This window comes from Calonectris borealis, chromosome Z (assembly GCF_964195595.1).
Source record: "Calonectris borealis chromosome Z, bCalBor7.hap1.2, whole genome shotgun sequence".
Classification (NCBI taxonomy): domain Eukaryota; kingdom Metazoa; phylum Chordata; class Aves; order Procellariiformes; family Procellariidae; genus Calonectris; species Calonectris borealis.
The window spans coordinates 29,499,249-29,525,947 of NC_134352.1; the positions used below are offsets into that span (position 1 = coordinate 29,499,249).

At 37.9% G+C, this 26,699-nt stretch overlaps 1 protein-coding gene across 6 annotated transcripts in view; it reads right to left on the minus strand.

Annotated features, from left to right (window-relative positions):
* LNPEP (leucyl and cystinyl aminopeptidase) overlaps positions 1 to 26,699 on the minus strand; it is a 160,531-nt gene that overhangs the window by 57,696 nt on the left and 76,136 nt on the right. For 4 of the 6 annotated variants that reach the window (XR_012670987.1, XM_075137408.1, XM_075137405.1 and 1 more), the window contains exon 2: positions 2 to 842. Coding sequence is in view for 5 of the 6 variants with exons in the window: in XM_075137408.1 (XP_074993509.1) it covers positions 2 to 842 (841 nt within the window). In the remaining variant the exon portion in view is untranslated. Of the gene's footprint in view, position 1; positions 843 to 3,644; positions 3,752 to 26,699 lie in introns of all 6 variants that reach the window. The other 2 variants (XM_075137407.1, XM_075137406.1) reach the window with 1 other exon arrangement.

The window sequence follows — 26,699 nt, forward strand, 5'->3', positions numbered from 1 at the left end:
CCTTTGCTTAGAATTCTCATCCTTGTAAGAAATTTTGTAAAAGCCATAATAGGTATCTGATAAATTAGATGAATATTCTATGTTGACAGTATAATTCTGTCCTACAAGGAGAGCCTCAGGAGCCATGACTGCAATCTGGTCATGCAATGGATATTCCAGGAATTCAACAGGCTTTGCTTGATGCTCTCCTGCTGAAGTAATGGTTGCCTTGGTGATATTAAGTCCTGAGCTGTGAAGTACGATCTTCCAAGTTACCTGGACGATGTTAACCACTATCTTTACAGAGCCTGCAAATTTCAGAGTAGTTAGGTTTGGCTGCAAGACAAGATCATAATGCAGTGGTACAACATCAGGAGGAAGTCTAATTTTTGCCCATGGAAATAGTTTTCCATTGGTTGCCAGAGGGTATATTAGTTCCATTGTATGTTTTTTTTTATGGCAGCCTTCTTTGGTAAAGGTACATTCGGGAAGAAGATAAATTGCCATTATTAATGAAACTGCAATCACAAGAACAACTGTGCAAACCACCATGGTCCTCGTAGAGGGCATCGAACATGATCCATTTGGATTTTGTCTGTAGAGAGACATGTTATTCCGGAGACCCGAGCTTCTGTTCATGAAGGACATCCCCAGCAACTTTGCTGATGACTCATAATCCTCTTCATCATCGTCCATTTCATGCTCTCCAAGGCCACGCACCAACAGCCGGGAGCTCCTTGGTTCATACTCCACTTCATCAGGCTCCAGGGGATGTAAACAAGGCTCTTTTGCCAAGTCAACCACATCAGGCTCTTCTTCAAACATACTGTTTTCAATCATATTCCTGGGTAACTGAATTCGATCTGAAAAAGAAAAGACCATGTTACATGATAAACAAAAAGCATGATTCTAATATACCTCAAAGATAGTTTACTGAATTACAGAATGGGAAACACTTTTACAGCATATATGATCAAGAGCTCTTCAATTTTCTCTCTCAGGTTTGTTTTCAGAAAACATTTCTGAGCTTTTCTGCCTACTGTAATTTTTTGTTCAGTATCTTCAAAAGGATGCTTCCGTTGCGCATACTCAATCATGTGTCTTGCACCATAATTGGGGATCAGATATATCACTGCATAGCACTCCCCGTTCATTGATGTCAGTGTCTTGGCTACATTTCCTCTACCCCAGTAAACTATATTTTTATTCAAATAAATTAGTTAAGATGGAATATTCTTTACATTGCAGGCAGCCAATACAGTTCTAGAAGTGTTTCTGAATATGCTATTTACTGAGTTCCTTAATAGGAGAGAAAAACTGCCAATGTGCTAGCAGCTACACAAATAAAATATCCATTTGACATTTTTAAACTTCATTTTTCACCCCCCCAAAAAAAGATAAAAAATATTTCTCACATAAAAATGGCAGTATAAAAATTACTGTTCCAATTGACATCTTCATTTAAGATCTAGCTCATACAATCCTTGAATCAATCCATACAGGTCAGAAGTTAAATCAGTGCCAATCAGACTGTTTGCCTCCATAAAATTTGTCCTTAATAGATAACAGATCACTGAACATAAAAGAAGAAGAATTGAAATTCATACCAAATTTTAAAAGCATATTCTCATATTCTACATGCAGTTATATTTGTATCAAACTTCTGGTCATGTCTATAACTGTTTATGTAAAAGGTTATCTTTCAGCTAACCTACTCAGTGGAAAGTGGAAAAAATTAAAAACATTGTTGGAAAGAAGTATATACAAGGAATGGGACATGGACACCCAAAAGTAGCTAACTTAGGAGCAAGGAACTTTTTTTCATACTGTATTTAATCCAAAGCACTATAAACAACATAGAAATGATGTTGATTAGCTTTTGTTAGGACACCCCATATTGTCTAGAAAACAAAAAAACTCAAATGGAAGAGCCATCTATATGGGGATTTCTCTCCCAAAAAGCCCAAGAAATGCCATTACCAACTTTTTAGGGCCTTAAAATTAGTTAATTTGAATTAGTCCCGTCACAACTTCTATTTAAGGGAAAAACTTTTGTCCAACTGCAAGCTTCAGAAATGAAACTAATCTCTTTCAGATATGAAGGTCCACTGCTAAATGAACAATAATCACATCATGCCTCTATCTTCCACATTGTATGTTTTCAGAACGAGAAAGATAAATTTTTCTTTGGATCTAATCATACTGAAAAGTAGGTTGACTTTTATTAATTTCTGACAAGAATGTACCTTTTGGCAATCTATATACAGACTAGAATATCAGTGTTCCTATAATACATTGCTGATTGTATCTATATTGCTAAGCTCGCATCCAATAATTGAGGATAATATTACACAGAAATAAATTACATGAATAATTTCAGGAATATAACTATATATAGCTACTTAATAGGACTTAAAATGTTGAAACAGGCTAATGGAAGATATTGGCAGGGCAAAGATTTGGTGGTTTGGCAGTAGCTTTTTTTTTTTTTTTTTAAAGTCAGGTTTCTATATCGCTGAAATTCTCAAAGGTGAAAATAAAACATTTTAAAGAAAAGATGGCAAGAATATTTGCAAACCACATATACCAAACTCCTCAACATTTACTCTAAAATGTGTCAAGGTCACAAACTCAGAAAACTATAGTGCCAGTAGCCATAACACCGAAAAGGACGGAGCAAGAATTCTTATTCTAGCCCACATTCTACCATGCTTTTCTCTTTGTGTGATATCTGTGTATTAAACCTCTAATGATACTTGCCTGCCACTTATTTCAGAGTTAGACTGACAGACTATTCAGATACCTTCAAACCAAATAATAGCTTCATGAATCAGCACCTTGCTTCTCAAACAAAAAACTACTGCATCACTTCAAAAAAGATCAACCTTGGACATTTCTTTGCAAAGGCCTTAAAATAAGAAAAAAGAAAATAAAAAATCCTATCCCACAATAGCCAGTAAGAGGAAGGTGCACTGGTCAATCTTAACAAGCAATATGGGGATCCATGAAAGCAGGGAGTTTGCTGGAATTGGATCTACCCGCTCACCCTTTGTTCCATTGTAAAAGTGCTGCTCTGACTAGGGATAGGATCATAGGGTCACAGGACACCTGAGGATGGAAGTGACCTCAGGAGGTCATCTCCTCCAACCTCCAGGCAAAAGCAGCTTCTAAAAGTTTCTGTCCTTATGTCATTTCCCAGTACAGTGCTCATGTTCCAGCCTTCAGGCTGCGTTTGCAGTGCAGTGGTCCAGCACTATGGTCTCTACATTGGAGCATGTGCATTCATATTATCAGATTGGAGACCTCTCGGAGTAAAGAAAGAGGATAGAAAGCTAAGTTACAAGTGCAAACACACAGACAAACCAGTGGAGGAAAAAAGAGTGGAAAGACAAAGTATTGTGCAATGGAAGCTCTTTTACAATTCCTCTACCCAAGCATAGTTTATCAAGAATTCACTAAACTACTTCTAGCAGAGATTCTTCTTGATTACTCCCTCAGCTGGTTGCTTTTCAAATCTGCTAGCTAGCTTCAATTAAATTTGAAAACAGACTCAAGATCAAATTTCTTCAAGTCCCAATGCAATCTCATCCCAAGACAACCAGGTGCTAGTGGAAGACACCCAAATCAGTATCTGCTATGGAGAAAAGGCAGGTATTAAGACTCACATCTTAACCACTCGAAAAGGTAGCAGCCAATCAGTACACAGCTCCAACCACAGCCATGGCATGTGCTGCTGCATGGCCAGCAAAAGAGGCAGAAGACAGGGGCCGCACTGCAGAAGGAAGGAGGAGAAAGATAAAGAGCATAAATCTGGCAGAAAGTAGGCTTCATCAGTTCATAGAACAGTTTGCTTTTTGAAGAGCTTATTCTCTAGTAAGTTTCTTCTAAAGCCAACTATCTTAATATTTTAAAAGTTGCATGCAGGCACTAATAACTCTTTTAGTCAAAAAGAACTATACAAAAATTCTCAAACTGAAACTAAGATAGAAAAGCTAAAACAAAAGTTAGTTTCAAGGCAATTCACAGTTTTAATACTGAAGAGACATTCATTTCTAGGAAAAAAACAGTTAAAAACAATTTCTATGGAAGTATTTGAGAAAATTGGAAGCAATCAAAGTCTTGGTTGTTCTGTAGTGCTGAAAATCTGTAAGATCAGAACTTTACTGAAGATAAGGGCATCGCCAGACTACTAGTCTCCACTGGAAAGCACATAGACAAAGCATCAGAAGGTTACTGGAGTTATTTATGCTGACATATGCATTCACAGAAGCATAGAAGTCAGGCTACTTTTTGGAGAGGAACCATAGCAAACGTTTAAAGTTTTTACACTCAGAATAACCCAGGTCTGTTTGCTTCCTGATGGTTCATTGGAATTTGTAACATGATAGTGTGAGTCATCAATTGAACTCTTATGACCTTTCAGTTTTAACCCATGAGCTGCTACAATATGAGCTAAAAATCCCATGGGAAGGACAAAAAAAAGGTATTCTTAAACTGAAACAAGCCATAAGGAATAAGCGGCAGCCTGAAGAACATGATTGCAGCCATCACATTTCACTGTCATCTTTCACACCCAGTATGGCCAAGAGGCAAACATTCCCATTGTAAAACATACTAAAAGCAAATTAATTCAGATATTCAAGCAGATTAATTCAGATTCCAAATATGACACAGGAAAAATTGGTATAACTGCAAGACTAGGGAAGTTTAACCTGTAAAGAAGCTGCATGATTCCAGTGAACTACCACTGCCATGCCAGAGGCTGGAGGTGCACTAGAGCCTGGTGGTCACACTAGTCCATAATTAAGGAAGTACTGATCTGAGCTGCTAAAATGCACTACAAAAATTATCTGTTATCAGACATGGCAATTTAAATCTATATCTTCACTAAACATAAGCTTAGTGTGAGAGTGAACAAGGACGTAAAAAAAAGTCATGGGGCTAAGTCTTGTTGCTCCCTAATTAGCACTAGTGAAAGGACACTAATAGCTTAAAGCTTAAGCTTTCAGCTACAGCAGCTAAAAGCTTAAACACACCCAAGTAAAAGTGATTTTACACAATTCTTTCACAAATCTGTAATCTTAAAATTAGAGATTTTCAACATCTTCCTCAAAATACGATCTATTATTACATCTAGCAGAGAACAATGGGAATACTCAGAGTTTAGAAACAATCCTAAGAAGAGATGTGAGGTTAAAAACTAAATAGATAAACTAATCCAGAAAGCAAATCCTCCTAATATGGCAAAGCTGAAGGAAGGCAGACATCTTCTCAAAATTGGTGATTTTGAAAAAGTTTCTTTAGAGCTGCCTCCTGCAACGCAGATGCCCAAAAACCTATTGCAACATATTGCCTCATTACAATATTCAGGGATCATAACAAGCCTGGTCTGTTGTTTTCTGCAAAAAGGACAGAACGCTTAGACATGAAATTCAAATGCAGTTTACAACAGGACAAGCCAACAGTACAGTAAGCTTGCTGTACGTACTGCATCCTTTGCTAATGTGAACAGCATACTCATATCTACGTGGTAAAAAGTGGCATGACTTAAAAGACACAACGGTGAGTAATTAATCAGACCAAGCTAAACAGAAGGAGGTCCCTTATCTTGTTCCTACAAGACACATCTTTTACTTCTATACTCTTTCACAAATTATTCTTTTAACTTACAAAGCAACTTCACTGCAATACTCAAGTTCAGTATAAAAGATGATCATGCAGGGACAATAAGGAGCTGCAGTAAAACCGTCTAGCATTTGCTCCAAATATTTATTTTGTCTGAAGAGCTTCACTCCCATTAAGGAGGAGAATGTAAGCTTTCCCCTGAAGTGTAAAAGCCTCAGGCAACACCATGTAATGAATCTCAGTATGTGCAGCAATTAAGCATCTTATGATGTTTTGATTTTGGAATCCATTACAAATATTCTGTAGAATAAAAAAAGTCATTATTCCTTTATTTTTCAGAGTCAGTATCTTACTATAATGCTATTGATACCTCTTTATAATGCTAGAAGGACGTACTTTTCCGCTGCAAAACAAAATCAGTAACCTCTTGGCTATCAGGATTCATGTCTGGGTGTTCTATCTCAAAACTGAAATCTCAACATTCAAAATTCTTGTATGAAGAATGGGTCTTCTATGTAACCCATTCCTCAAGTTCATTCCTTTTTAAAATGCACACAGAAAATGCTTGAAGGCAATTGTTCTTTTTTCAACTTTCCATGTTCTAATTAAGAGGTTACAATTAAAAAACTGCATAATTTAAACCCCACAAATCCTATTGGTAGAGTCAGACAGACTGTCACCACTTTCTGAGACTGAAGTTCAGCACATTATCATCTTTTAAATAATGCACAGGTATCACACGGTATTTTTACTGAAAGAAATGTTAAAAGAATTACAGTAACACCTGGCATTTTGTAGCAACCAAACCCCTACTGCAGAGATAAGCATAGGAAACTTTCTATTATCCTGGAATAACCTAGAAGCCAAACAACTGTTGTTGTTTGTTGTTTGTAGTTTGTTGCATGTTGTCACAGACCAGCAGATGTAGCAAAACCCAAGGCCAGACCAAATGGCCCTGTATAAAGTATGCCTACTAGCTAGTGTAAAAATTGATACGCACAGAATGTAAACTACTTCAGTTGCATTTAATTAATGGGAAAGAGGGTGTGGAGTTACTTTTGTGCTGCCTAAAAATACACATCTACTGATGTGTCAATGTGTTCTGTGCCTGGTCTATCGGGAAAGAACACAGAAAAACTATGAACACAGTACTTGTTTTGTTACCTGACTTGTACCAAGCAACTCACTGATACTATGTCAAAGAATAATTCTGTCCAATGATTTCAGGAATAGCTACAGGTGTTTAACAATGGGGTTAATTATTCAGGGCCATAATACTGTTTTACATATCTAACTTTTATGTCCAACTTCGAAAGCATTGGCCTTTTCTTAGCAGAAGCAGCTGGTGACTAAACAGCAAATTCCATAGACAAACCACACGGATTTTGCTCCTACTAAAGACTGGTTGCATTTGCTAAGACCATCCAACAGGGCGAAAAGCAACTTTGAGGTGTTTTTTTCCTTCTAAAGATCTATTTTATGTTCATGCACCTGTCTAAATGCCACCTTTTCCAGAAGTAGTGGTGAAACACTTGCAAGATTTCAGCACAGATAGTAAGCTCAGAATATGTGGTTCCTAATACATGAATGAACCTGCTACCATGATGGTAAAGTGAGTTTGAGAAAGATGCCAGCAAGACAAATACTGTGTCACGCAGTCTAACATCAAAAGAGCAAAGGCTCCACTATTCCTTAAGCATTGGAAAACTAGTTTTACACGCTTAAGTTTTAGCAGACAGCAGAAACCTATTTGTTTATAGGACTCCAAGAAAAGATTTGAAGCACTTGCAAATACACTGTGTATGGCAGGTAAGCACACTTCAAGAGGACAGATGGATTGTCATAAAAATAGTAAGACTGGTTATAGCACATGGAACCTGATCTTCTCTCCTTTATTTGGACTTTGGAACTAGTAACAAAGGAAAGGAATGTGATAGTGAAGGCTAAAGCAGGTCACTCATACATAGCCATGGATACAAAGATTATACAAATGCTACTGCTCTTTAAATCCTTGTCAGTAACTAGCACTATGTCACATGGAAGAGCCAATGAAGAAACTTTGCAGAAATAATGACAGGTGAAGTCACTGCACTGTCTTACATCAAAAGCAGTATACTCAGTACAACCATGTTCCCAGCAAAAGAAAAAAAAAGGTTGAAAATTAGGTACCAGAGGAATGTCTGCATTGAAACTTAAAATTCATATTTTACTTAGTGAAATGACAGTTTCTCATCATATCTGAAAAAAAATAATTGGAAGCACTCCACAATTTAAAAAGAACTTATTATAGCCAAGACAAATGTATAAAATTTTTCTGCTACTCTTGCAGAGTCTTTAAGAAGTAATATGAACTCTGCAGTTGCCTATGCAGACATGGCACTAGAAATTTTGTGAGTAATAGGTCTACTTGCTGTAGAATCTGTTCTTTTAAGAAAAGGATGAACATGTTACTCACAGTATAGTATTCACCTACATTTATGAGAGAGGAAAACAAAAATATACCTACTCCAGGTTTACATAGCGAAATTTCTCACCCATATGTCATGTCATCACTCCTTCCAAGATAAAGACAAAACCAATATGAAATGTGAGAGCCAATAAAAAACAGAGGAAGTTGTGTTGCACAGTTTGAATGCAAGGAGGAAGAAAACAAGCTATAAGAAAACAGTGTAAGTAATATTCAGCAAGCTTTCAGAAATTTTATGGGTTTGTTAAGATTAAACCAACATATAAACAAATACTACTTTTTATTTTAAATTTAAAATAAGTCTACATTTTAAATGTACAAACCACTAAGTCTGTCATTAGAAAAAAATTATTCTTAATGCATGGCAGGAGAGAAAAGCTAGACTTGACTGTAGAAACAAAAATGTAATTTTCCACATTGAATAGTTATTTAAAATGCGTATAAGGACATTTGAGACACTAAGGTTTTGGAAAGACTATTAAAGGGTTACACACTTTCTCCCAAACTGTCTCTCCCCAAATCTGCATCTTCAGCCTCAAATAAAAGGAGGATAGGGAGAGAGAAATGTTCTCTTAATATTCCAAATCTCTCTGTCCTGACTAAAATTTCAGAAGTGTTACTATGGAAAAGCAACGTAGTATATGGTTTTCAACCACCCTTTTCTAAGTTTTTTTGTTAATTAAATTTGGCATAGACCCACCTTCCACATTTACCTAATCAAAGCCATAAATCTATTAGTTTATGCTGAGTTACTTAGTAAAAGTATAATTTTAATAGAATTGTAAAAATTAAAACTATATACCCAGGCTCTGCTCCCACTAATGTTAGTTTACCAATTCTGCTTAATAGGGAACAAATCAATCTCCACAATTCCAAATTGCAAAACATTAAAGTTTTCATAGAAGAAAGAGGGGAACATTCTCTCTTATTTGTGGACCCCATGTTGGGCTTATTGCTTGAGTCTTGCTCCAAATCTTCATCTTATTCTCAGCCAAAACTATTGTTGTGATTATTGTTTCTGCCTTGCCTGAGGGGAAAGAAAGGAGACAGGCAGCCCAAAGGGGAGTTCCAAAACACAGATGCATTTTCACAGATGCTGAAACTGGCATACAGAAGCATTTTGAAGAAAACTGAGATTCTAAATACTATACTGGAAATCCAAAAAGTGAAAAGTGTTTCAGAAAGTGCAATCACTTCCTCACTGGAGACTGCCAATTAAAAATCACTAGTTCCAAACACCACTAGTTAGAATTTTTATCACTGCAAATAAGCATTAGAGTGTAAGTCAACAGAAATAAGAATACCTGGTATAGATAAGTACAACTTGTAATCCAATTTTTTTTCAACAGATGAGGAATAAAATGGCCTCGGCTTGCAAAGCAGTATAGGTTTAACTGACAACTAAACACCTGAACTGGTAGCCTTTCAAAATGCACGCTTAAAACTTTAATTGTTAACATTTTCTTAGAAAGAAACTTGATATTTTTCTAAATTTAAAGATAAAGATAAGGCTAGAAACCTTAGTTAATGCTATTTATGAACGGCATAATCTAATAAATCAGAAAGGAGTTTCAAAAATCCAGCAGAGAAGGAAGTGACTCAAATGCTGTTATACTCCACCCCACTTAACCACTTCAGCAAATGTAATAAGACAAGAAAGATCAAGAAACAGAAGTGACAACTTAGAAAAGCTACAATATTTTGTAACAATAGTTTAATGAAAGAGAACTAAATAAAGATTTTAAGAATAAAACCCTTGAAAGAGGTGTATACAGAGGCAATTTTTTGTTTGTTTTTCATATTCCCCTTTCCCTTTTTATTTAGGCATTATTCAAATCCATATCTATCTATTATGTCCTATTTATACACTGTATCTTAAGATCTTTGGCACAGGATTTGAATACATAGATGACATTATCTCACCACTAGGGGACACCCAATTTTTTCCCCACAAAATTATCAAAGAATACAAATAATTACCATTGATTAATTCCTGGCTGCATATGCCAGTAAGTGCTCAGTCTACAAGTGGTTACGAGTAACAAAGCTGCTCCTGTCTAAAGTCTTTTTTAGGGTCTTTCTGAATGTTTGGATGCAGCTTTGGAGTTTCTTTCTGTGTTACTGCAATTTCAAAACCTGCTGGTCAAATTAGAAATAACCTCAGTTCTGTAAGAAATCCAGAACATGATCCCTTAGATAAAATTATTGATCTCAGCAAATATTTACATGAAAAGTGCCCTCAAATGCTCAACGGTATAGTAGCTTGTAGCAAAAAATGCATTAGATAAACCGGCAGTAGTTCTATGAAGTCTCCACATATTTCCAGCCTTACGACTGCTTGTTTGCTTAGGCAAATCATTTTCACTTCATGATCTGAACAAAGGATTATATAAGAGACACTTAAATCAACTGGCTAAAAGCAGTTGTAGTAGTAGTTAACTGTAGTTGTACTGGTAGTTAACCTTTACTTCAATTTAAACTGTAATTCCCTTTTGATTTCAGCAGCTATGAAAGGAAACTCATGCTTTCTGAGTATGGGGCATACATACGAAGTAGAGTGTAGCCTTTAAACAGTTAGATAGAGCGAACAGATGAATGGACCCATTCATCTGCAGAATTGCTTGTCATCCTAATGTTTATAGACAGTCCAGAAGAATGGGATGGAGCCTCTCAGTCCATCTGAACATTGAGTACATAGTAGCTTCATCACCTTTTGACACACTGAAAGGAGACTGCCTCCAAAGTCACTTGTGAAGCAAAATACCCTTCCATCTCTGCTGAATGAGAGAACTAAACAGTAGGAATAAAGCACTGACTGGAACCACTGGAGCTACACAGTCCAGTTCTTGCTGTCACAGACAACCAAAACAACTGATGGTCAATCTAGACAGCCTTTACATGCAATTCTATTCTCAAAAAAAAATCTGCAGAAATGTGAACTTGAAGCCAAGTCCTAGAACTCCTTTACCTTACCTTCTGTCTATTTCACGGATTACTCACTACCTCAAGAAAAAAAGTCTTCAGCATTAAAAAAAAAAAATCGGTGCAGTGGAAACGAAATACTTATCCAGTAATGCAAAATACACTCTTGGAAAGTTTCTGTAGCGATATTTCATGCTCGGCATGGAATTATTCCCAGAACTGCAGGTTTTCTGCTACTACCTAGTTACCATCCTTCGAGGATTAGATTTGCCATTTGTATCAAACTATTGATTGCTGTCGTCTAGTGTTCTATCTTTTCTTGATGAATTGTATATATTAGGATAGTCAAACTCAGTACACACTGGTTGCTGCAGATTGCTTAACAAATAACCAAAGAAAGTAGAAATTTGGTAAAAAAAAAAGACAGCAATTTTATATATTTAGCAGAAATGGTAATAAGAGCAGTTGATCACTCCTCAACAGTTAAGAGAAGTGCTGTATGATTCCATCTGAGAGGTATTTATATTTGAAAGAACATTATTTTAAATTCTTCATTCATTGTTTGCTGATAAGCTTTTCTGGGCAGTGCAGGGTGAGCCGCATTCTGTAAATCTGTGTCCAAGAGTACAAAGTTTTGGAAAAAAATTCTGATCAGTTAAAAAAAAAAGTTATTTCAAGTGGTTTACAGACTCTCTAATCTATTTAGGAATGAGACCATTCCTTTAAAGACATTTGCTCTTATTTTAACTACATTAAATTGTTCCAAGGGAACCCTTGGCCTAAAGGTTTAGTATGGCCTGTAGGTTTGGCTGCAGTGAGAGTAGATTCCTTCAGTGACAGCTGTACAGTCAGAAGCAGCATTTTAAGGTTTGAGCAAAAGTTAACTGAACACAAAAGGCTTCTAGTGGCTAAACAGCTCTTGAAGTTGTAGAATAAATATTATAAAATTGTCTCTACTTAGGTGTCTACAGTCTGATTTCTGAAATTGCTTGTGCAGACAACACAAAATAAAACCAAAGGCTGTGATTAGCAATAGCTGTCTTATGTTACCAGCTCTGTTAAAGATTCACGCCTCTCTCCTCTTCTGTAAAATAGAGATTTAAAAAAGAGATAAGGGTGTTATTTGATAGTTCAGCAATGATCTTTTCTGAGATTAATTATTTTGAATCTCAGCAGCCCAAGTAAAAACAGCATCTCATTTACACACACTCCTCTATGCAGCAGATATTTTTAATGCCCTCAAAATTTCTTCTGAAACAGTAATGCAGTGTCTTGTGTTCGTTGATCCTTTTTCTCTGTCCTATAGTGCCATTCTTTTTACTTCCATGAATTCCAACTAAGGCATATCTACAAAAATACTCAGATCTGCTACACCACTTAGACACACACAAGTCTATGGGGCTGGATGGGATCCACCTGAGGGTACTGAGGGGTGCTCACTAAGCCACTTTCAATAATTTACCAGCAGTCCTGGCTAACCTGGGAAGTCCCAGGCGACTGGAGGTTAGCAAATGTGACGCTCATCTACAAGAAGGTTCGGAAGAAGGATCCGGGGAACTACAGGCCTGTCAGTCTGACCTCGGTGCCGGGAAAGGTTATGGAGCAGATCATCTTGACTGCCATCACATGGAATGTACAGGACAACCAGGTGATCAGGCCTAGTTAGCATGCGTTTATGAAAGGCAGGTCCCGCTTGACTAACCTGATCTTCTATTGACAAGATGACCTGCTTAGTGGATGAGGAAAAAGCTATTGATGTTGTTTACCTGGAGTTTAGTAAAGCCTTTGAAACCCCTTCCCACAACATTGTCCTGGAGAAACTGGCTGCTCATGGCTTGGATGACTGTACTGTTTGCTGAGTAAAAAAGTGACTGGATTGCTGGGCCCAAAGAGTTGTGCTGAATGGAGTTAAATCCAGTTGACATCTGGTCACAAGTGGTGTTCCCCAGGGCTCAGTATTGGGGCCAGTTTTGTTTAATATCTTTATCAATGATCTGGATGAGGGGATCGAGTGCACCCTCAGTCAGTTTGCAGATTGGAGCTTGGGTGGGAGTTTTGATCTACCTGAGGGTAGAAAGAAAGGCTCTACAGAGGGGTCTGGACAGGCTGGGTCAATGGGCTGAGGCCAATTGTGTGAGATTCAACAAGGCTAAGTGCCAGGTCCTGCACTTGTGTCACAACAATCCCATGCAATGCTACAGGCCTGGGGAAGAGTGGCTGGAAAGCTGCCTGCCGGAAAAGGACTTGTTCTCCAGACCCTTCACCAGCTTCATTGCTCTGCTTTGGACATGCTCTAGCACCTCAATATCTTTCTTGTAGCGAGGAGCCCAAAACTGAACATAGTATTCGAGGTGTGGTCTCACCAGTGCCAAGTACAGGGGGCCTATCACTTCACTAGTCCTGCTGGCCACACTATTTTTTATACAAGCCAGGATGCTATTGGTCTTGTTGGCCACCTGGGCACACTGTTGGCTCATATTCAGCTGGCTGAGGAAAGAGCGGCTGAGGGAACTGGGACTCTTTAGTCTGGAGAAAAGGAGGCTGAGGGGAGACCTTATCGCTTTCTACAACTACCTGAAAGGAGGTGGTAGTGAGGTAGATGTCGGTCTCTTTTCCCAAGTAACAAGTGAGAGGATGAGGGGAAACAGCCTCAAGTTGCATCAGGGGTGATTTAGATCGGATATTAGGAAAAATTTCTTCACCAAAAGGGTTGGAACAGGCTGCCCACGGAAGTGGTTGAGTCACAATCTCTGGAGGTATTTAAAAGACATGTAGACATGGCACGTAGGGACATGGTTTAGTGGTGGACGTGGTAGTGTTAGGTTAATGGTTGGATTCGATGATCTTAAGGGTCTTTTCTAACCTAAATGATTCTATGATTCTATAAATTAATTGCTTACCATGGGGATTTTTAACACATTAAAATCTGACCTAATCAAGTAAATTGCTCAATTTACACAGACTTTCTCAATTTATCTGCTGATGGCATACTGTATTTCCAGTTATTGTAACTGGTAGAACAGCACATAGTGAACATCATTGTGCCTATCCCCTCTCCTAACTCACCACTTTAACCTCTAACAGAAAGATACATCATCCTCTCACCACATCCTGCCATCCTTTCCCGGACACCTGTGTCCAGAGACAGTTCTGTTTTCCATCCTCCTCTTTGTTCCCCTGCATCTTTCAGTGTAGCAGCTCTTCAGCTTCTTACTGCTGCTACCCAGCAGAAGATGAAATGATTAAACTGTGAGCAGGCTCCTCCTACTTCTCCTCTGAGCACTATGTCCACAGATTCCCTACAAGGACTGTACACATATTTCCAGGAGCAGTTAATACAGGAATTAACTTGTGGTTCCTTACTTTGGAGCCTGGGATGGTCACACACTCTTAACTAGCTCTTGCCTTACTTTAGTTTCCAAACAAAGACATAGAATTCACTTAACTTCTAATTCCTCCCCTCTCTAACTGCCAGCTCTCCCTCTCTGTCACAGTATGTCTTGTCTTGTCATAGCTTGGAAATAAATGCCTCAAAACTGTGGAGGAAGCAATAAAAAACTTTGAAGTGGGAAAAAAGTACTTGAATAACAAACACTAATTTCAAAAATTGCTTTGTTGTTCTTCTAAAATACCACCCAACAGAAGTTAAATTTTGCTCATGGACAATTGATTTACAGCGTAGTCGGTAAATAATCCCTATTGCTATTTTCATGCGCAGTAGACAGAGACAGCTCTCTGGGACACAGGAAGTCACTTTCAGAAAGAGTAGAAGGGCATTAGCACAGACTCTTGATGATCACATGCAAAACTCCTGAATATATTGGGAAACCTATGCAAAATCCTAACCAAACCCTCATGCTTCAGTGGGTCAGGCAAGCAGCAATGTTTCTGGTCCCCTCGCAAGAGGAAAGAGAATGGGAGGGGGAACCTCAAACAAAAAGTTGTATTTATTCAGAGTCTGCATGAAAGCAAATTACTCATCTTAAGGGATTTCTGGCCCTGAAGCTTACAGAAAAACTCTATACAGTGATACTCTGCATAGATCCTATAAAGGACAAGCATAACTTAAGTTTAAGACATGCTCAAATCTCTGAGTGCACACATTTACAGGGAAAAAAAGAAACTGAAAACTTACTTACGAAATCTGATACTTGAAAGATACTATACTTCGTTAGTGGAACACTATGTAAGTAAAAAATGAATCTCCATATTTTCAAAACACTTGCTGCAAAATTGCATGTTGCTGGAGCAACAATTAAGGTCATTCTTTATCATCACTTCAAATTGCATTACACTATTTCTACTTGTGGATAAATATCAGCAAGTACATAATACATCAAAAATTACAGAATTCAGCAATGTAGTGATTTTTAAAAAGGCAGGCTTTTCATTTTAAAATCTTTTCAGCTTGCTCTAAACCAAGTACTTCTTTGTTTATGATCATTATTGCTTGTCATATCAATTTAGTTCTTCCTTCTATAATGCAAAATACTGCCTTCACTGTTATGCTTTGGGCTGTCTCCAATTTGTCCATAAAAAACTGTATTACTTGTTTGGAGAGGGGAAGGCTGGGAGCTGGGGAGGGGGAAGAAAAAAAGCTCATCGTATCTTTTCTAACAACCCTGTTCAGCAAACAAAGCCTATATCAGCAAACATGTTAGTAATGCTAAGATTCTGACTAAATGCTAAGATTCTGACTAAAAGGTTTCCTTCTTTTCTACTATGTCTTCCTAATCTTTCCTAATCTGCATTTCAAACTCCTTCTGAGCAAGCAAATAATTCAATTCTATACAGAAATGTTATTTGCTGTTACTAAAGGAGAGTACACGATGCCATTCATATAATTTAAAATCGGCATCTATTCACAGTAAGAAAACATACATTTACAACCTTCATTCAGCTTAGAAAAAATGAGACAACCAGCCAGTGGAATTTCAGTGAAATCAGAAGTCCTACTTGAAAGCATTTTGCCTTCATTTCACCATGATTTCACCTACCACCTTGGAGCTGGGGCACACGGATGGCAGAGGGAATTAAAGTCTCCATAACAAAAATCAAGCGAAGCACAGAACACCTGAGAAAAACCTTGGAATCCACCACTCCAAAAGTTACATGTCATCTTAGAAAATCCAGCCTGCCAACAAATTGCAGTTCCCAGCACTATTAGTTGTACATGCAAAAAGATGCAGTCAGAGGTTCCAAATGCACTCACATGCAACAAGGTGGTTGAAGTCCCCAGTTTCTGTAACATTTCCACAGGCACAATTAAAGGTTTAGTGGCTGTACTGAAGCACCTCTCCCCACACAAGCAGAATCCAACAAACAAACCCACAGTTCCTTTATAAAGGGCTAGCAAAAACTTGACAGATTTCCCAGCTCTGTGGCTCTTCTGTTACTGCTTCATTTGAATGCAGGGTCATGCCCGTATCTTCCACTTGTGGAAGGAAAATCATGAACCAACAGAATCTTCTAAGAATTATGTTTTTTACCCAGACAGAAATATGATCAAAATTAGAACTGTACATGAGATTGCATTGGCTCATTAAAAGTGCATGCCAACTTTTTTATTATAAGTAAGGCCAAAGTACGTCTGTAAATATTTGCTTTGGATGGAAACTTCTATAGAAACATTACGTGTGCTATTCTGAATTTTCAAGCTGTACGTGGTTTTCAATCACTATGCAGAGAAGCAGGAGACACAGGAATCTGTCAGAACATTAGAGAGTGAGCTTGAATAATTTCAAAAAAAGCTTAGCCATTTTACTCACTCACAATAGTGGCTTACATGTATTCCATTCTCTCTTACAAGTATTTTAGTTCACTCCACAGGAATTAATCAAGGGCTGTTGATACAGCAGCTCATAAAACAACAAAAAATTGCACAATTATGGTGCAAAGTTAACATTCAGATAACAAAGCAGATATGAAAGTACCTCCTGAAAATAGTAATACAAGACAGACTCACAGAATCCAGTATTAGAAGAGCAGACTCAGTTTGCAAATGTCTCCCTTGATTTGTGAATATCTAATGAAGTCCCCTGAAAGCCAATTTAGTATGAGTGTCTCTTGTTTTGGGAAAAATGACCATGAGTATCCAGTAGTTATGCCAAGACATTTTGCAAAAGAGCCCTGAAAGTTTAAAAAAAAAAAAAAAAGAATCAAATTAAATACAATATACTTCCGTTTCCATCTTCCAAAACTGCAACTGGTGTTTTTCTGCTTTCACCGTTTGGGATTTGAAGTGTTTTAATTTGAAAGGAAAGAATTGCACAGTTTTAGACCTTGCCAAAGCAGTGCATAAATTTTGGTTCACTTCTCCTGATGACCAAAGAGAACTCTGCAGCTAAATTCACGCCTGTCTGAGGGTTATATATATTTCTTACTATGTTTCCTAGTGACCTAACAGCGACACTCTTGCAACAGTATGTGGGAAACTCAGATTTGCGTCATAATCCTTTTAGTACCAAAGAAAACAATGAAAAAGTCATGAACACTATAGCTAGAAGTTGGGAATAGCAAAAATAAATTTTTTTCCGACAAGGAAGTAACCAGGAGAGAGGAGAAAGCTGAGAAGCACACTATTCCTCCCTTCCCTGCCCCTCCTTACTGGCATTACATAACTTCAGACCTAATGAAACCGTCTCCATCATTACGACCGTACGCTTCCTTTGCCATTTTAAGAAATTTGCAAAAGGGTAAGCTAGTACAGTTCTAAGGACAACATTTAAATTGCATTAAACCAAACTAAGCAAGACAGCTGTTACAGAAAAGCTAGTGATGCAATTTTTATATATGCTTGTAACCGGTTTTTCATCATAACACAATATAGTACAATACAAAACCATACACAAATGAAGGGATGATGGAAGTATATACAGCAGCAATATACATATAAAGCACTTCAGCATTAACTCTGAGCATCATATAAATATCTTAATTTTTTTCTTCAAAAAAAGAAAAAAAAAGAGGGAACACCAAAGACAGACTTAAAAGTGATGACCTTACTGTTCCAATCAGATCAAATCTGAATTTGAGGTCCATAGAGGGAAGTTTTAATCAATATGCAGAACATATTTTCCCCCCTTAAGAAACTTTTACTTATGTTAGTATGCACCTACATAGAGTCCATGAATTCAGAGCCCCATGTCAGTAGGGAATACATTGATCACTGCTAAGGTATATGAAGCGTATATATCTCTAGCCAATAATTAGTCCTTGTTTACACCAAAAAGGCAATTGTTGTTCACTGCAAAATTGTAACTGTCTCTTTTAACAGTCCTATTGCTCTGTCTTGAAGTAAGTTTTGCCCTTCAGCAGTGTTCTGGTTTTGGCTGGGATAGAGTTAATTTTCTTCACAGTAGCTCCTATAGTGCTATGTTTTGGATTTGTAAAAAAACAGTGTTGATAACACACCCACTTTTTAACTATTCCTAAGCAGTGCTTACACAGTGTCAAGGCCTTTTCTGCTTCTTACACTGTCCTGCCAGCAAGCAGCCTGGGAGTACACAAAACCCAGTTAGCCTGCTACAAGACAGATGTCAACCACTTTCTCTCTTAAATTAATGAATTCAGAAGACAGAAGGGAATAATCCAATAGAAAAAAGCACAGCCAAGAAATATTAGGAAATATGAGGTACTGCTACAAAAATCTATGTATCATTCATGTGCCTTGCCTGCTTTTTAGAGACAGAACAGAAGCAATAGGTAGGCTAACAGCATGTCCTTAATTCCCATGATGCTGCAAGATTACACATGCACATTTTTAATAGATCAAAACCACAGAGATATACTTTTATATGCTGAATGCAATCATTCAAAAAAGAAACATAAACATTAAAGTCACTTGTGCTTCCTGTTGATAAAGATCCTAAACCAGCATTTTTCTCATCTTCTTAGTATTACTTAAGTACAAAAACACAGAGAATGGCACACATTGAGTCAGACAGAACAAACCCCCAAAAGCCTTACATAAAACAACAATCTCACTGAACTAAAATGGGAGTTTTTCTGTTCTGGCTAAGATGTTACCATCCTTCACTGATACAGATAATGGCACTTCCATTTGGTGTGGTACTGTCCTGGTTCCGGCCAGGACAGAGTTAACTTTCTTCCCGGTAGCTCCAGGGGTGTGCAGTGTTTTGGGTTTGGTATGAGAGAAGCGTTGATGGCCCACTGAAGCTTTGGTTGTTGCTGGGTGGTGCTTACCCCGGGAACTTTTTTTTTTTCTGGCCTCTCATGCCCTGCCAGCTGGCCAGTGGGGTATTCTATACCATGTGACATCATGTTCAGTACAAAAACCAGGGTTGGAGGCGGGGGGGGCTCATCCCCCGTTCGTAACACCCGGTCAGCAGTCGGTGAGCCGTTGAATTGTGCTTTGCCTGCTTTGTATATTCTGCTATTGTTGTTGTTATCGTTGTTGTTATTATTGTTCTACTTCGTTTTATTCCTATTATTAAACTGTTTTTATCTCAACCTGCGACTTTTCCTACTTGTGCCCTCCCGATTCTCTCCCCCATCCTACCGGAGTGGGGAGGTGAGCGAGCAGCTGCATGGGGTTTAGCTGCTGGCTGGGCTAAACCATGACAGGTAGTAAAAACCAAGACAGTTTCTGTGGCTTTTTGCAGTGTCATTACTTACATGCAAACATATATGATGACCCTCTGTAAAATTTTACTGTAAGCTCTTACCAAAAGGTGGGCACTACATGAAGGTTGTCCATGATTTGAAGTACATCCTAGTGACAAATGCCACTTTGCAAGGGTTTGATTTCAGGAGACAAACAAGGCTATAAGGCTAAGTGTAATCTGACTAGTAGAGGTTTACAAGAATTTGTCTAGTTAAGCATATGTCATGGCTTCCACAATTACGTCACAAAGGATGGATGAAAATTGCACAGATGCTGGTTTGGAAAAAAAAAACTTTTGTCACAATTTTTGTACCATCCTAACTTGAAAATGGATAGTTTTTTCTGCATTGCAAAGGAGGACAAATGCTGCTTTTCAATCTAAAATAAGCAAGGGAACATAAGTTCCAAGCCATACAAGGTCATGCTCTACTCCCTCTTCTTCAGCTTGTACTGTAAGGTCTATTTTTGCTGTTTGTTCGTGGTTTTTTTAATGAATGTGAGATCAAATATTGCAATAGCAAGCTTCTGCACATATACTGGAGCAAAATTCTGCCAACTGGGCTGTATCATGGAAATTAAAACAATACATGATTACGTATTTTAAGACCCTCTCTTATCTTAAGTTGCCATAAGAAACAGGAGCTAAGAGTGTAATCTCATGTAAGTCACTGTTTCTTAGTCTTGGGTGCTTCTAAAAGGTTTTCTGAAAGTCTGTTCCTGTTTTTTAAGGAAAGCACAATTGCATTTTCTTTGGCAGGACCTCAGGCTGAAGAATCACATGGATCAATTACATTTCAATATTTACCAATTAAATTTATAAATAGATAGCCAGACTATTACTGATACGTCTTTTCAAATCTTTACTTTCATGTCATCAACATGAAAGAAAGACACTTCAGATCTTTACTTTCATGTCACCAATAAAAAGAAAACATCATAGAAGGGGAAAAAAGATTGTTGTTCATTTACTGAACACTCTACCTATTCAACTGGCAAAAAAAGTAAGTTACTTTTTTCATAACAATTTCTCTGGAGGTCAATGGAGATAACTGGAGAATTTAAGGCTAACCAATACAAGCTTAGTCTGGATTTTGATATCGAACACAGGTCCAATATCATGTCCATTCACATCTTACCAAATATTTTCAAATTTCAATCTGGTACAAATTAGATTTCCACAGTGGAAAGAGGGGGAAGTGGAGGGAAGGGAAGAGGAGGAGATTGTTTTAAATGACGCTTTGCTCTTTGGGCAGTAGTGAGAGAGACAACCTTCTAAAAGTCCCAACAACATTAATCCAGTGTTCCATCCTCAGCCACTGGTTGAACAAAACACAGGATGGGAAAGAGGGCTCTGAACTTTAATTTTAGAACATGGGGTTTTAGTTTCCTGTTTCCAATCTGATTGAGGCTATGTTTTGCAATTAAAATGATAGAAGGTGTTCTATCACAAGGGTCTAATGAAAAGGCCCTGAGTCTTGGAGACATGCAGGAAGTTCTGTCTCAAATTTCTTGAGCTACTGAACTCCCATATTCAGGACTGCTGACAATCTTCTTCACTATATCTGTCCATCAATTTCATGGCTGATAAATACCAAGCTCATCACAGCTGAAGTTACAAAAGACTTCTCTGCCAGTATCAGTCGTTCTGAGGAAAAATTTTTAGAGAACTTTCCAAAACATGTAACAGACTGTCAGGCATACAATCTGACAGACTGCATACAACCTGATGCTTGCTTAGTCTTTTTTTTCTCAAAAATCAATAAATTTGAACTATCATACCCTCTCATCTTGAACAGTTTCTAAAAAAAAATCCCAATGTGCCTTCCGGATTACTATTGTTACTTAATACACACTTGACAACTCCAGTCATAATATTACACAAAACCATTTGTACGTCACAAGCAAGTATTGCATGTTCACTGCTTCACAACTGATATTTCAGCTCACAGAAGCAATAATGTCTAAAGGTTATTGCTTATGACTCGCAACACAGTAAATTTTATATGGTCCTAACAGGGCAACAATACATCTCCCTAAATTTTTGTCAGTCTCATTACATAACAAGACAAAGGACTTCGATATAGACAGAAGTGGCAGTGTGCCTGCATGGTAGCTCAAGAAATACCGAGATCTAAATTGCTCCAAAATGCTACCCAGGTATCATATATCTGCTTCGAAATCAGCTTCATTACAACCACCATCATGGTGGTGGAGGCAGCTCAGATACCAGATACTTTTCAGAAGGTATCCTGGGATCATCTCTTTGACTCATTCTCACGATGGAAAAAGCAGGTGGGAGAGCTACAGACTGCACAGAGTGCCAGACCAATCTATACAGCAGATGAACACGCCCTGCAGGGACTGTGAAAGAAAGTATTTCTGCAGAAATACTAGCAGAGTGACTCTAGAGACAACCCTGAGGGCGCTCCAATCAACAAGCTGTGCATACAGGCAGCTTTTTTGATCTTGTCAGTACTCTGGGCTGCTTTGCCCAGCTGTGTACACACCTTTGGACACATTGCTGTTACTCGAATGTATATACATTTCAGAACACACATGCTGCTAACCAGGAAAAGAAAGAAAATAGCAAAATGAGAGGAAAAGATACAAGAGAAATAAAAAAGACAACCCTTGGTTGCTCTCTAGACAAAGCATATTTTTAATCACCAATTTTTATTTAGAAAAGAAGAATTTCTGTAGATCATAGCCCTGCTAATGATAAAACCCCTCATAATAACATTTCCGTTCTGCTCCACACATGAGGTTTTTTTGCTTTCATTGATCTTAATCCCACAATCATAATTTTTACAGATGAAAAGTTACCACAATATGGCCTACTTTTTCTGTGAAAAGCACCCAAATTTGGCAAAGACAAGATTTAAAATCTTACATATTGTTCTTTTAGGTACTCCATGTGAATGGCTTTCACTGCTTCATGTATACATAGCGGGGGGAAAAAACAATCACAAAGAACTTTTAAGGATATTGACTCTCCTGCATTTTAACATTTAGTGTAGCCTCTTCTATTCCAGGCACCATCCCTCAGCACAGCACTAGCCTGAACTTTTGCCAAGTTAATCAACGGAGTTGCCAGCAAGTCAGTTGCTATAATGGAGCTTGCTAGCCTAATCAGTGTACATAATGCAGGACAAACACAGCATTCCTACCACTGCAATGCAGACCACTGTCATAGTAGCATCACAGTATTATAATCACAGAAGACAGATATGAATGAAGATTTAATCTGTTTCCTTGGGTTTTGTTTTTCATTTATTCAAAGTTTAATAGGTTGCATGCTTTTAAACATTGTTAGTTCTTATTTTCTTCTCATTTGTATTTTTAATTGCTAAAGTGCGTATTTTGTACTGGCTCCTTTAATTATTTTCCAGTTGTTTGTAGAACAGTACTGTACATACAAGTATTCACACTTAAGACTACTCAGTTGTGCCAAAAGTGACACCGAGGCCTCATTAATATCTCCATCAATGATAAAGAGCACAAATTTGGATAAAAAAACCTGACAGCTTATACATGCTATATTCACAGTTCCATTTTCTGAAAACCTGCTCTCTGTCTTTCTCTTCTAATGGTTTACAGATGAGAAGTAATGAGGCTTCTAAAGCATTCTGAAGCTTTATGGACTCCCACAAATACAAGCCTGTCTGTTTACAAAAAGATTGTTTTACATGCATGAAAAACAGATACAAGTGATTCTACTGATGTGTTAACAATTAGTGCAGAAATAATTGTCAGATTTTATACGAAAGAAAGGCTTAAATAAAATGCAGTGTTAGGCCCTGAAGTAGTAGGTAAATTAAACACATTCTTAGTTTTAAATACAGCTGGTTTCCCATAAAAGTCAATGGCACTGTGACCAAAGTATTGTTACACAAGAACTTCAGTGTTTGCAGAATCGATTCCTTCAATGTCAAAGAATGATTACAACCCAAGAAAAGCTCTCTGCACTCAGCTATGCTTAATAAAGCATAGTGAAGCAGACTCCTCCAAACAGCTTCGGTGGGAGCTTTGGCAGGCAAAAAACATCCCAAAATCAAAACCCACCTTATCTCCACATGATCAAACAAAACACCAAGTGTCTCACATTTCAGTGGAATCAGGATTTCTCTCTCCTACTCTTCACTAGCTGTAGTAAAGGAGACCACTGCCGCAGTACATTACTACACACCCTGAATAATCCAATAGAAGAACTGGGTACTGAGATCTTTGAATGTCTTCTGTGAGATAACCCTCATGATCTAGTAAAATATCAGCTGCGCCCCAGGGAGGCAAATTGAGCAGAACCTAACACACCATATTACCCTGAAATTCCTGTCTCTTTGATCAACTGGATGAGTTTTCCAGAGCTGTTCCCTCCCCTCCTTCCTCCCCATTTGCTTCAAGAGTCTCCATCTGTTCTCTCTCTTTCTTCCTGGCTACAAGGTACACAATCTTTCAATGATTCTTACAATTCAAGGTTAATAAACTTCCACTATTTAAAGCAGTATCAAAAACAGTCAAAACACAGCTACTAGAAGGTACATATGTACTCTTTAAAACACTTAAAACAGGCACTTAAAACCCAGCTCACAAAAAATGCTGGTGTATTTTTAAAGTTAATTTGATGTTATTTTAAGGTTAGTGTTGGACAGAAGTATAAGCAGTAGCTGGCATGCATACAAAATTCTTTGAATTCTTGACAAAGGAATAATATTGCTGTCAATCATAAAGAAATGTTAATGCTTTTGCTCTTCTACACAATCTTTGCTTTTGTACTTAATGAAAAAAAAAAAACTTTCCAGCTGTCCTGGTTCCAGTTGGGACAGGGTTAACTTTCTTCCCAGTAGCCTGGGGGGTGTGCTGTGTTTTGGGTTCGGTGTGAAAGGAGCGTTGATGGCCCATTGATGCTTTGGCTGTTGGTGGGTGATGCTTGCACCGGGAGGGGGGAGCACAGCCGGGGTGGTGGACCCAGCTGGCCAATGGGGTATTCTATACCATGTGACATCATGCTCAGTATAAAAACCAGGTGGGGGGGGGGGGCTCGCCCCCGTTCGTGACACGCGGTCGGGGGTCGGTGAGCGGTTGCGTTGTGCATTGCCTGCTTTGTGTATTCTGTTATTGTTGTTGTTCTCACTGTTATTATTACTGTTCTACTTAGTTTTATTTCAATTATTAAACTGTTTTTATCTCAACCGGGAGCTTTCCTACTTGTGCCCTCCCGATTCTTTCCCCCATCCCACCGGGAGGGGGGTGATCGAGCGGCTGCGTGGAGTTTATTTTTGCTGGCTGGGGTTAAACCACGACACCAGCAGAGCTGGAAATTCACTGAACTTCCTTCACTCAGATCCCTGAGTGAAGGAGGAAAAGGACGACTTGTATTCTCTGAATGCAGCTGAATTCATCACTACTGAAATCAGAGACATGCATTAAATAAAGGTAAATTCAGCTTCTTCAAAAGTAATTATTATACCAATGCCCATCAAATATGAAAAAAATATTCTGATTATTTAAACAAACAGAAGTGGTTTTATCCTAGCTTTTATCAGTTTTCAACATTTTCTGTCGTAGTCATTATGGGGTTTTATCTAGTACATGTGCACATAGCCTGACAAATGTCAAACACAGTTGCTGGACTTTGCATCATCTTCACAAAAAAAGATGACAAGACGATCCTGGAATACTTTTACAGGTGGATACTGAGGTCAACATAAGCTTTCAACATTTTTGATTCATGCAGATACTCAGTGGCTTCATTCATTCTACAAGTGGAATACCATCTCCTTAGTGGAAAAATGCTAACAAACAATCCACGGTGAACAGCTATATTCTGATCTTCAGACCTTATTTTAACAGGGAGAGGGATTTTCAGTCTCTTTCCAACTCACAGTGTTTGGTCTTGCTAAAAGAAAACCTTTCAAGCAGATTAAGTTCCTTCTCTCTTCATATGTTCATCTGCTTCTCTCATTATTCTGACCATCAAATTGCTTTTCCCTTTATAACAGGTGCTGGAGTACTCTGTTCCAGATATGTTGCTAATACACTCAGATACCAGCTTGTACTGTGAAGTGCCAGCAAAAGAAAGCATAGAAGTCTTAGTCTGTGTATATACATGAATGGAACTCAGAGAGTGATGATCGCTCTCTCAGCTACACAGACTGCATGCGAATTAGAATTAATTTCTGAGCATCCATTGTTAGACCAGGAGTTCACATAAATGCAGTAAAAGCGAATATGTATCCAGCTCATTGAGAAAACATGTTTAGCTGATCTGATACAAGAACACAAGATATGGATGCTAAAACACGGCTTTGTGGAAAAATACTATCCAGCAACGTGCACTTGAACAACATAAACCTCACATTTAGAAACAGATGCCATCAGCATTTTTTTCTGCTAGTAATATTTGACTAAAGTAAAATGCTGGCATATGCAAAACATGGGGGCAAAAAAAGACAGAGAACAGACCTCTTAGATTTTTTTAATCTACCCTCTTACCGTAACAGTTTACTCTCTCTGTTGTTTAGGACTGAATAATACAGTTTAAAACAAACAGGAACCCTTCTGCTCCATGACACAACAGTATACAATATTGACAGTTAAGGGTATGCCTGTTGCCCCCAATAGACTTAGGCTATGCACGCAGAACGTGCTCCTGCAATCTCCAATACATTTATATACTGAACAAAACTGACACAAAGAAAGAAAACATTTTGGAATTGACGGGAACTAGCTGAAATAACTAGATTTTGCAAATGACATTACCTAACTTGGTTTATTTTTACCTTCTACAAAAAAACCCCACTTCTTCCCATGAGAGCCTTTTTATTTTGTTCATCAGTTTAGTTATGTAATGAATTTCAAAATTTCCATTTGCTGTGTAAAAAAAGTATAAAAATCATTCAAGAATGTCAGTGAAAGTGAATGTTATCTGCATTTCAGCAGATCATCAAAAGTTATCCTTCTGCAGTTACTTGTTTATGCACATCACCTGTCTTAAGTGAGAAACACTGCAATAGCTCACTTCTATCTTTTGCTTTCATCTCAAATGGAAAAGTTCCATGTTTAATGCATTAAACAGGAAAT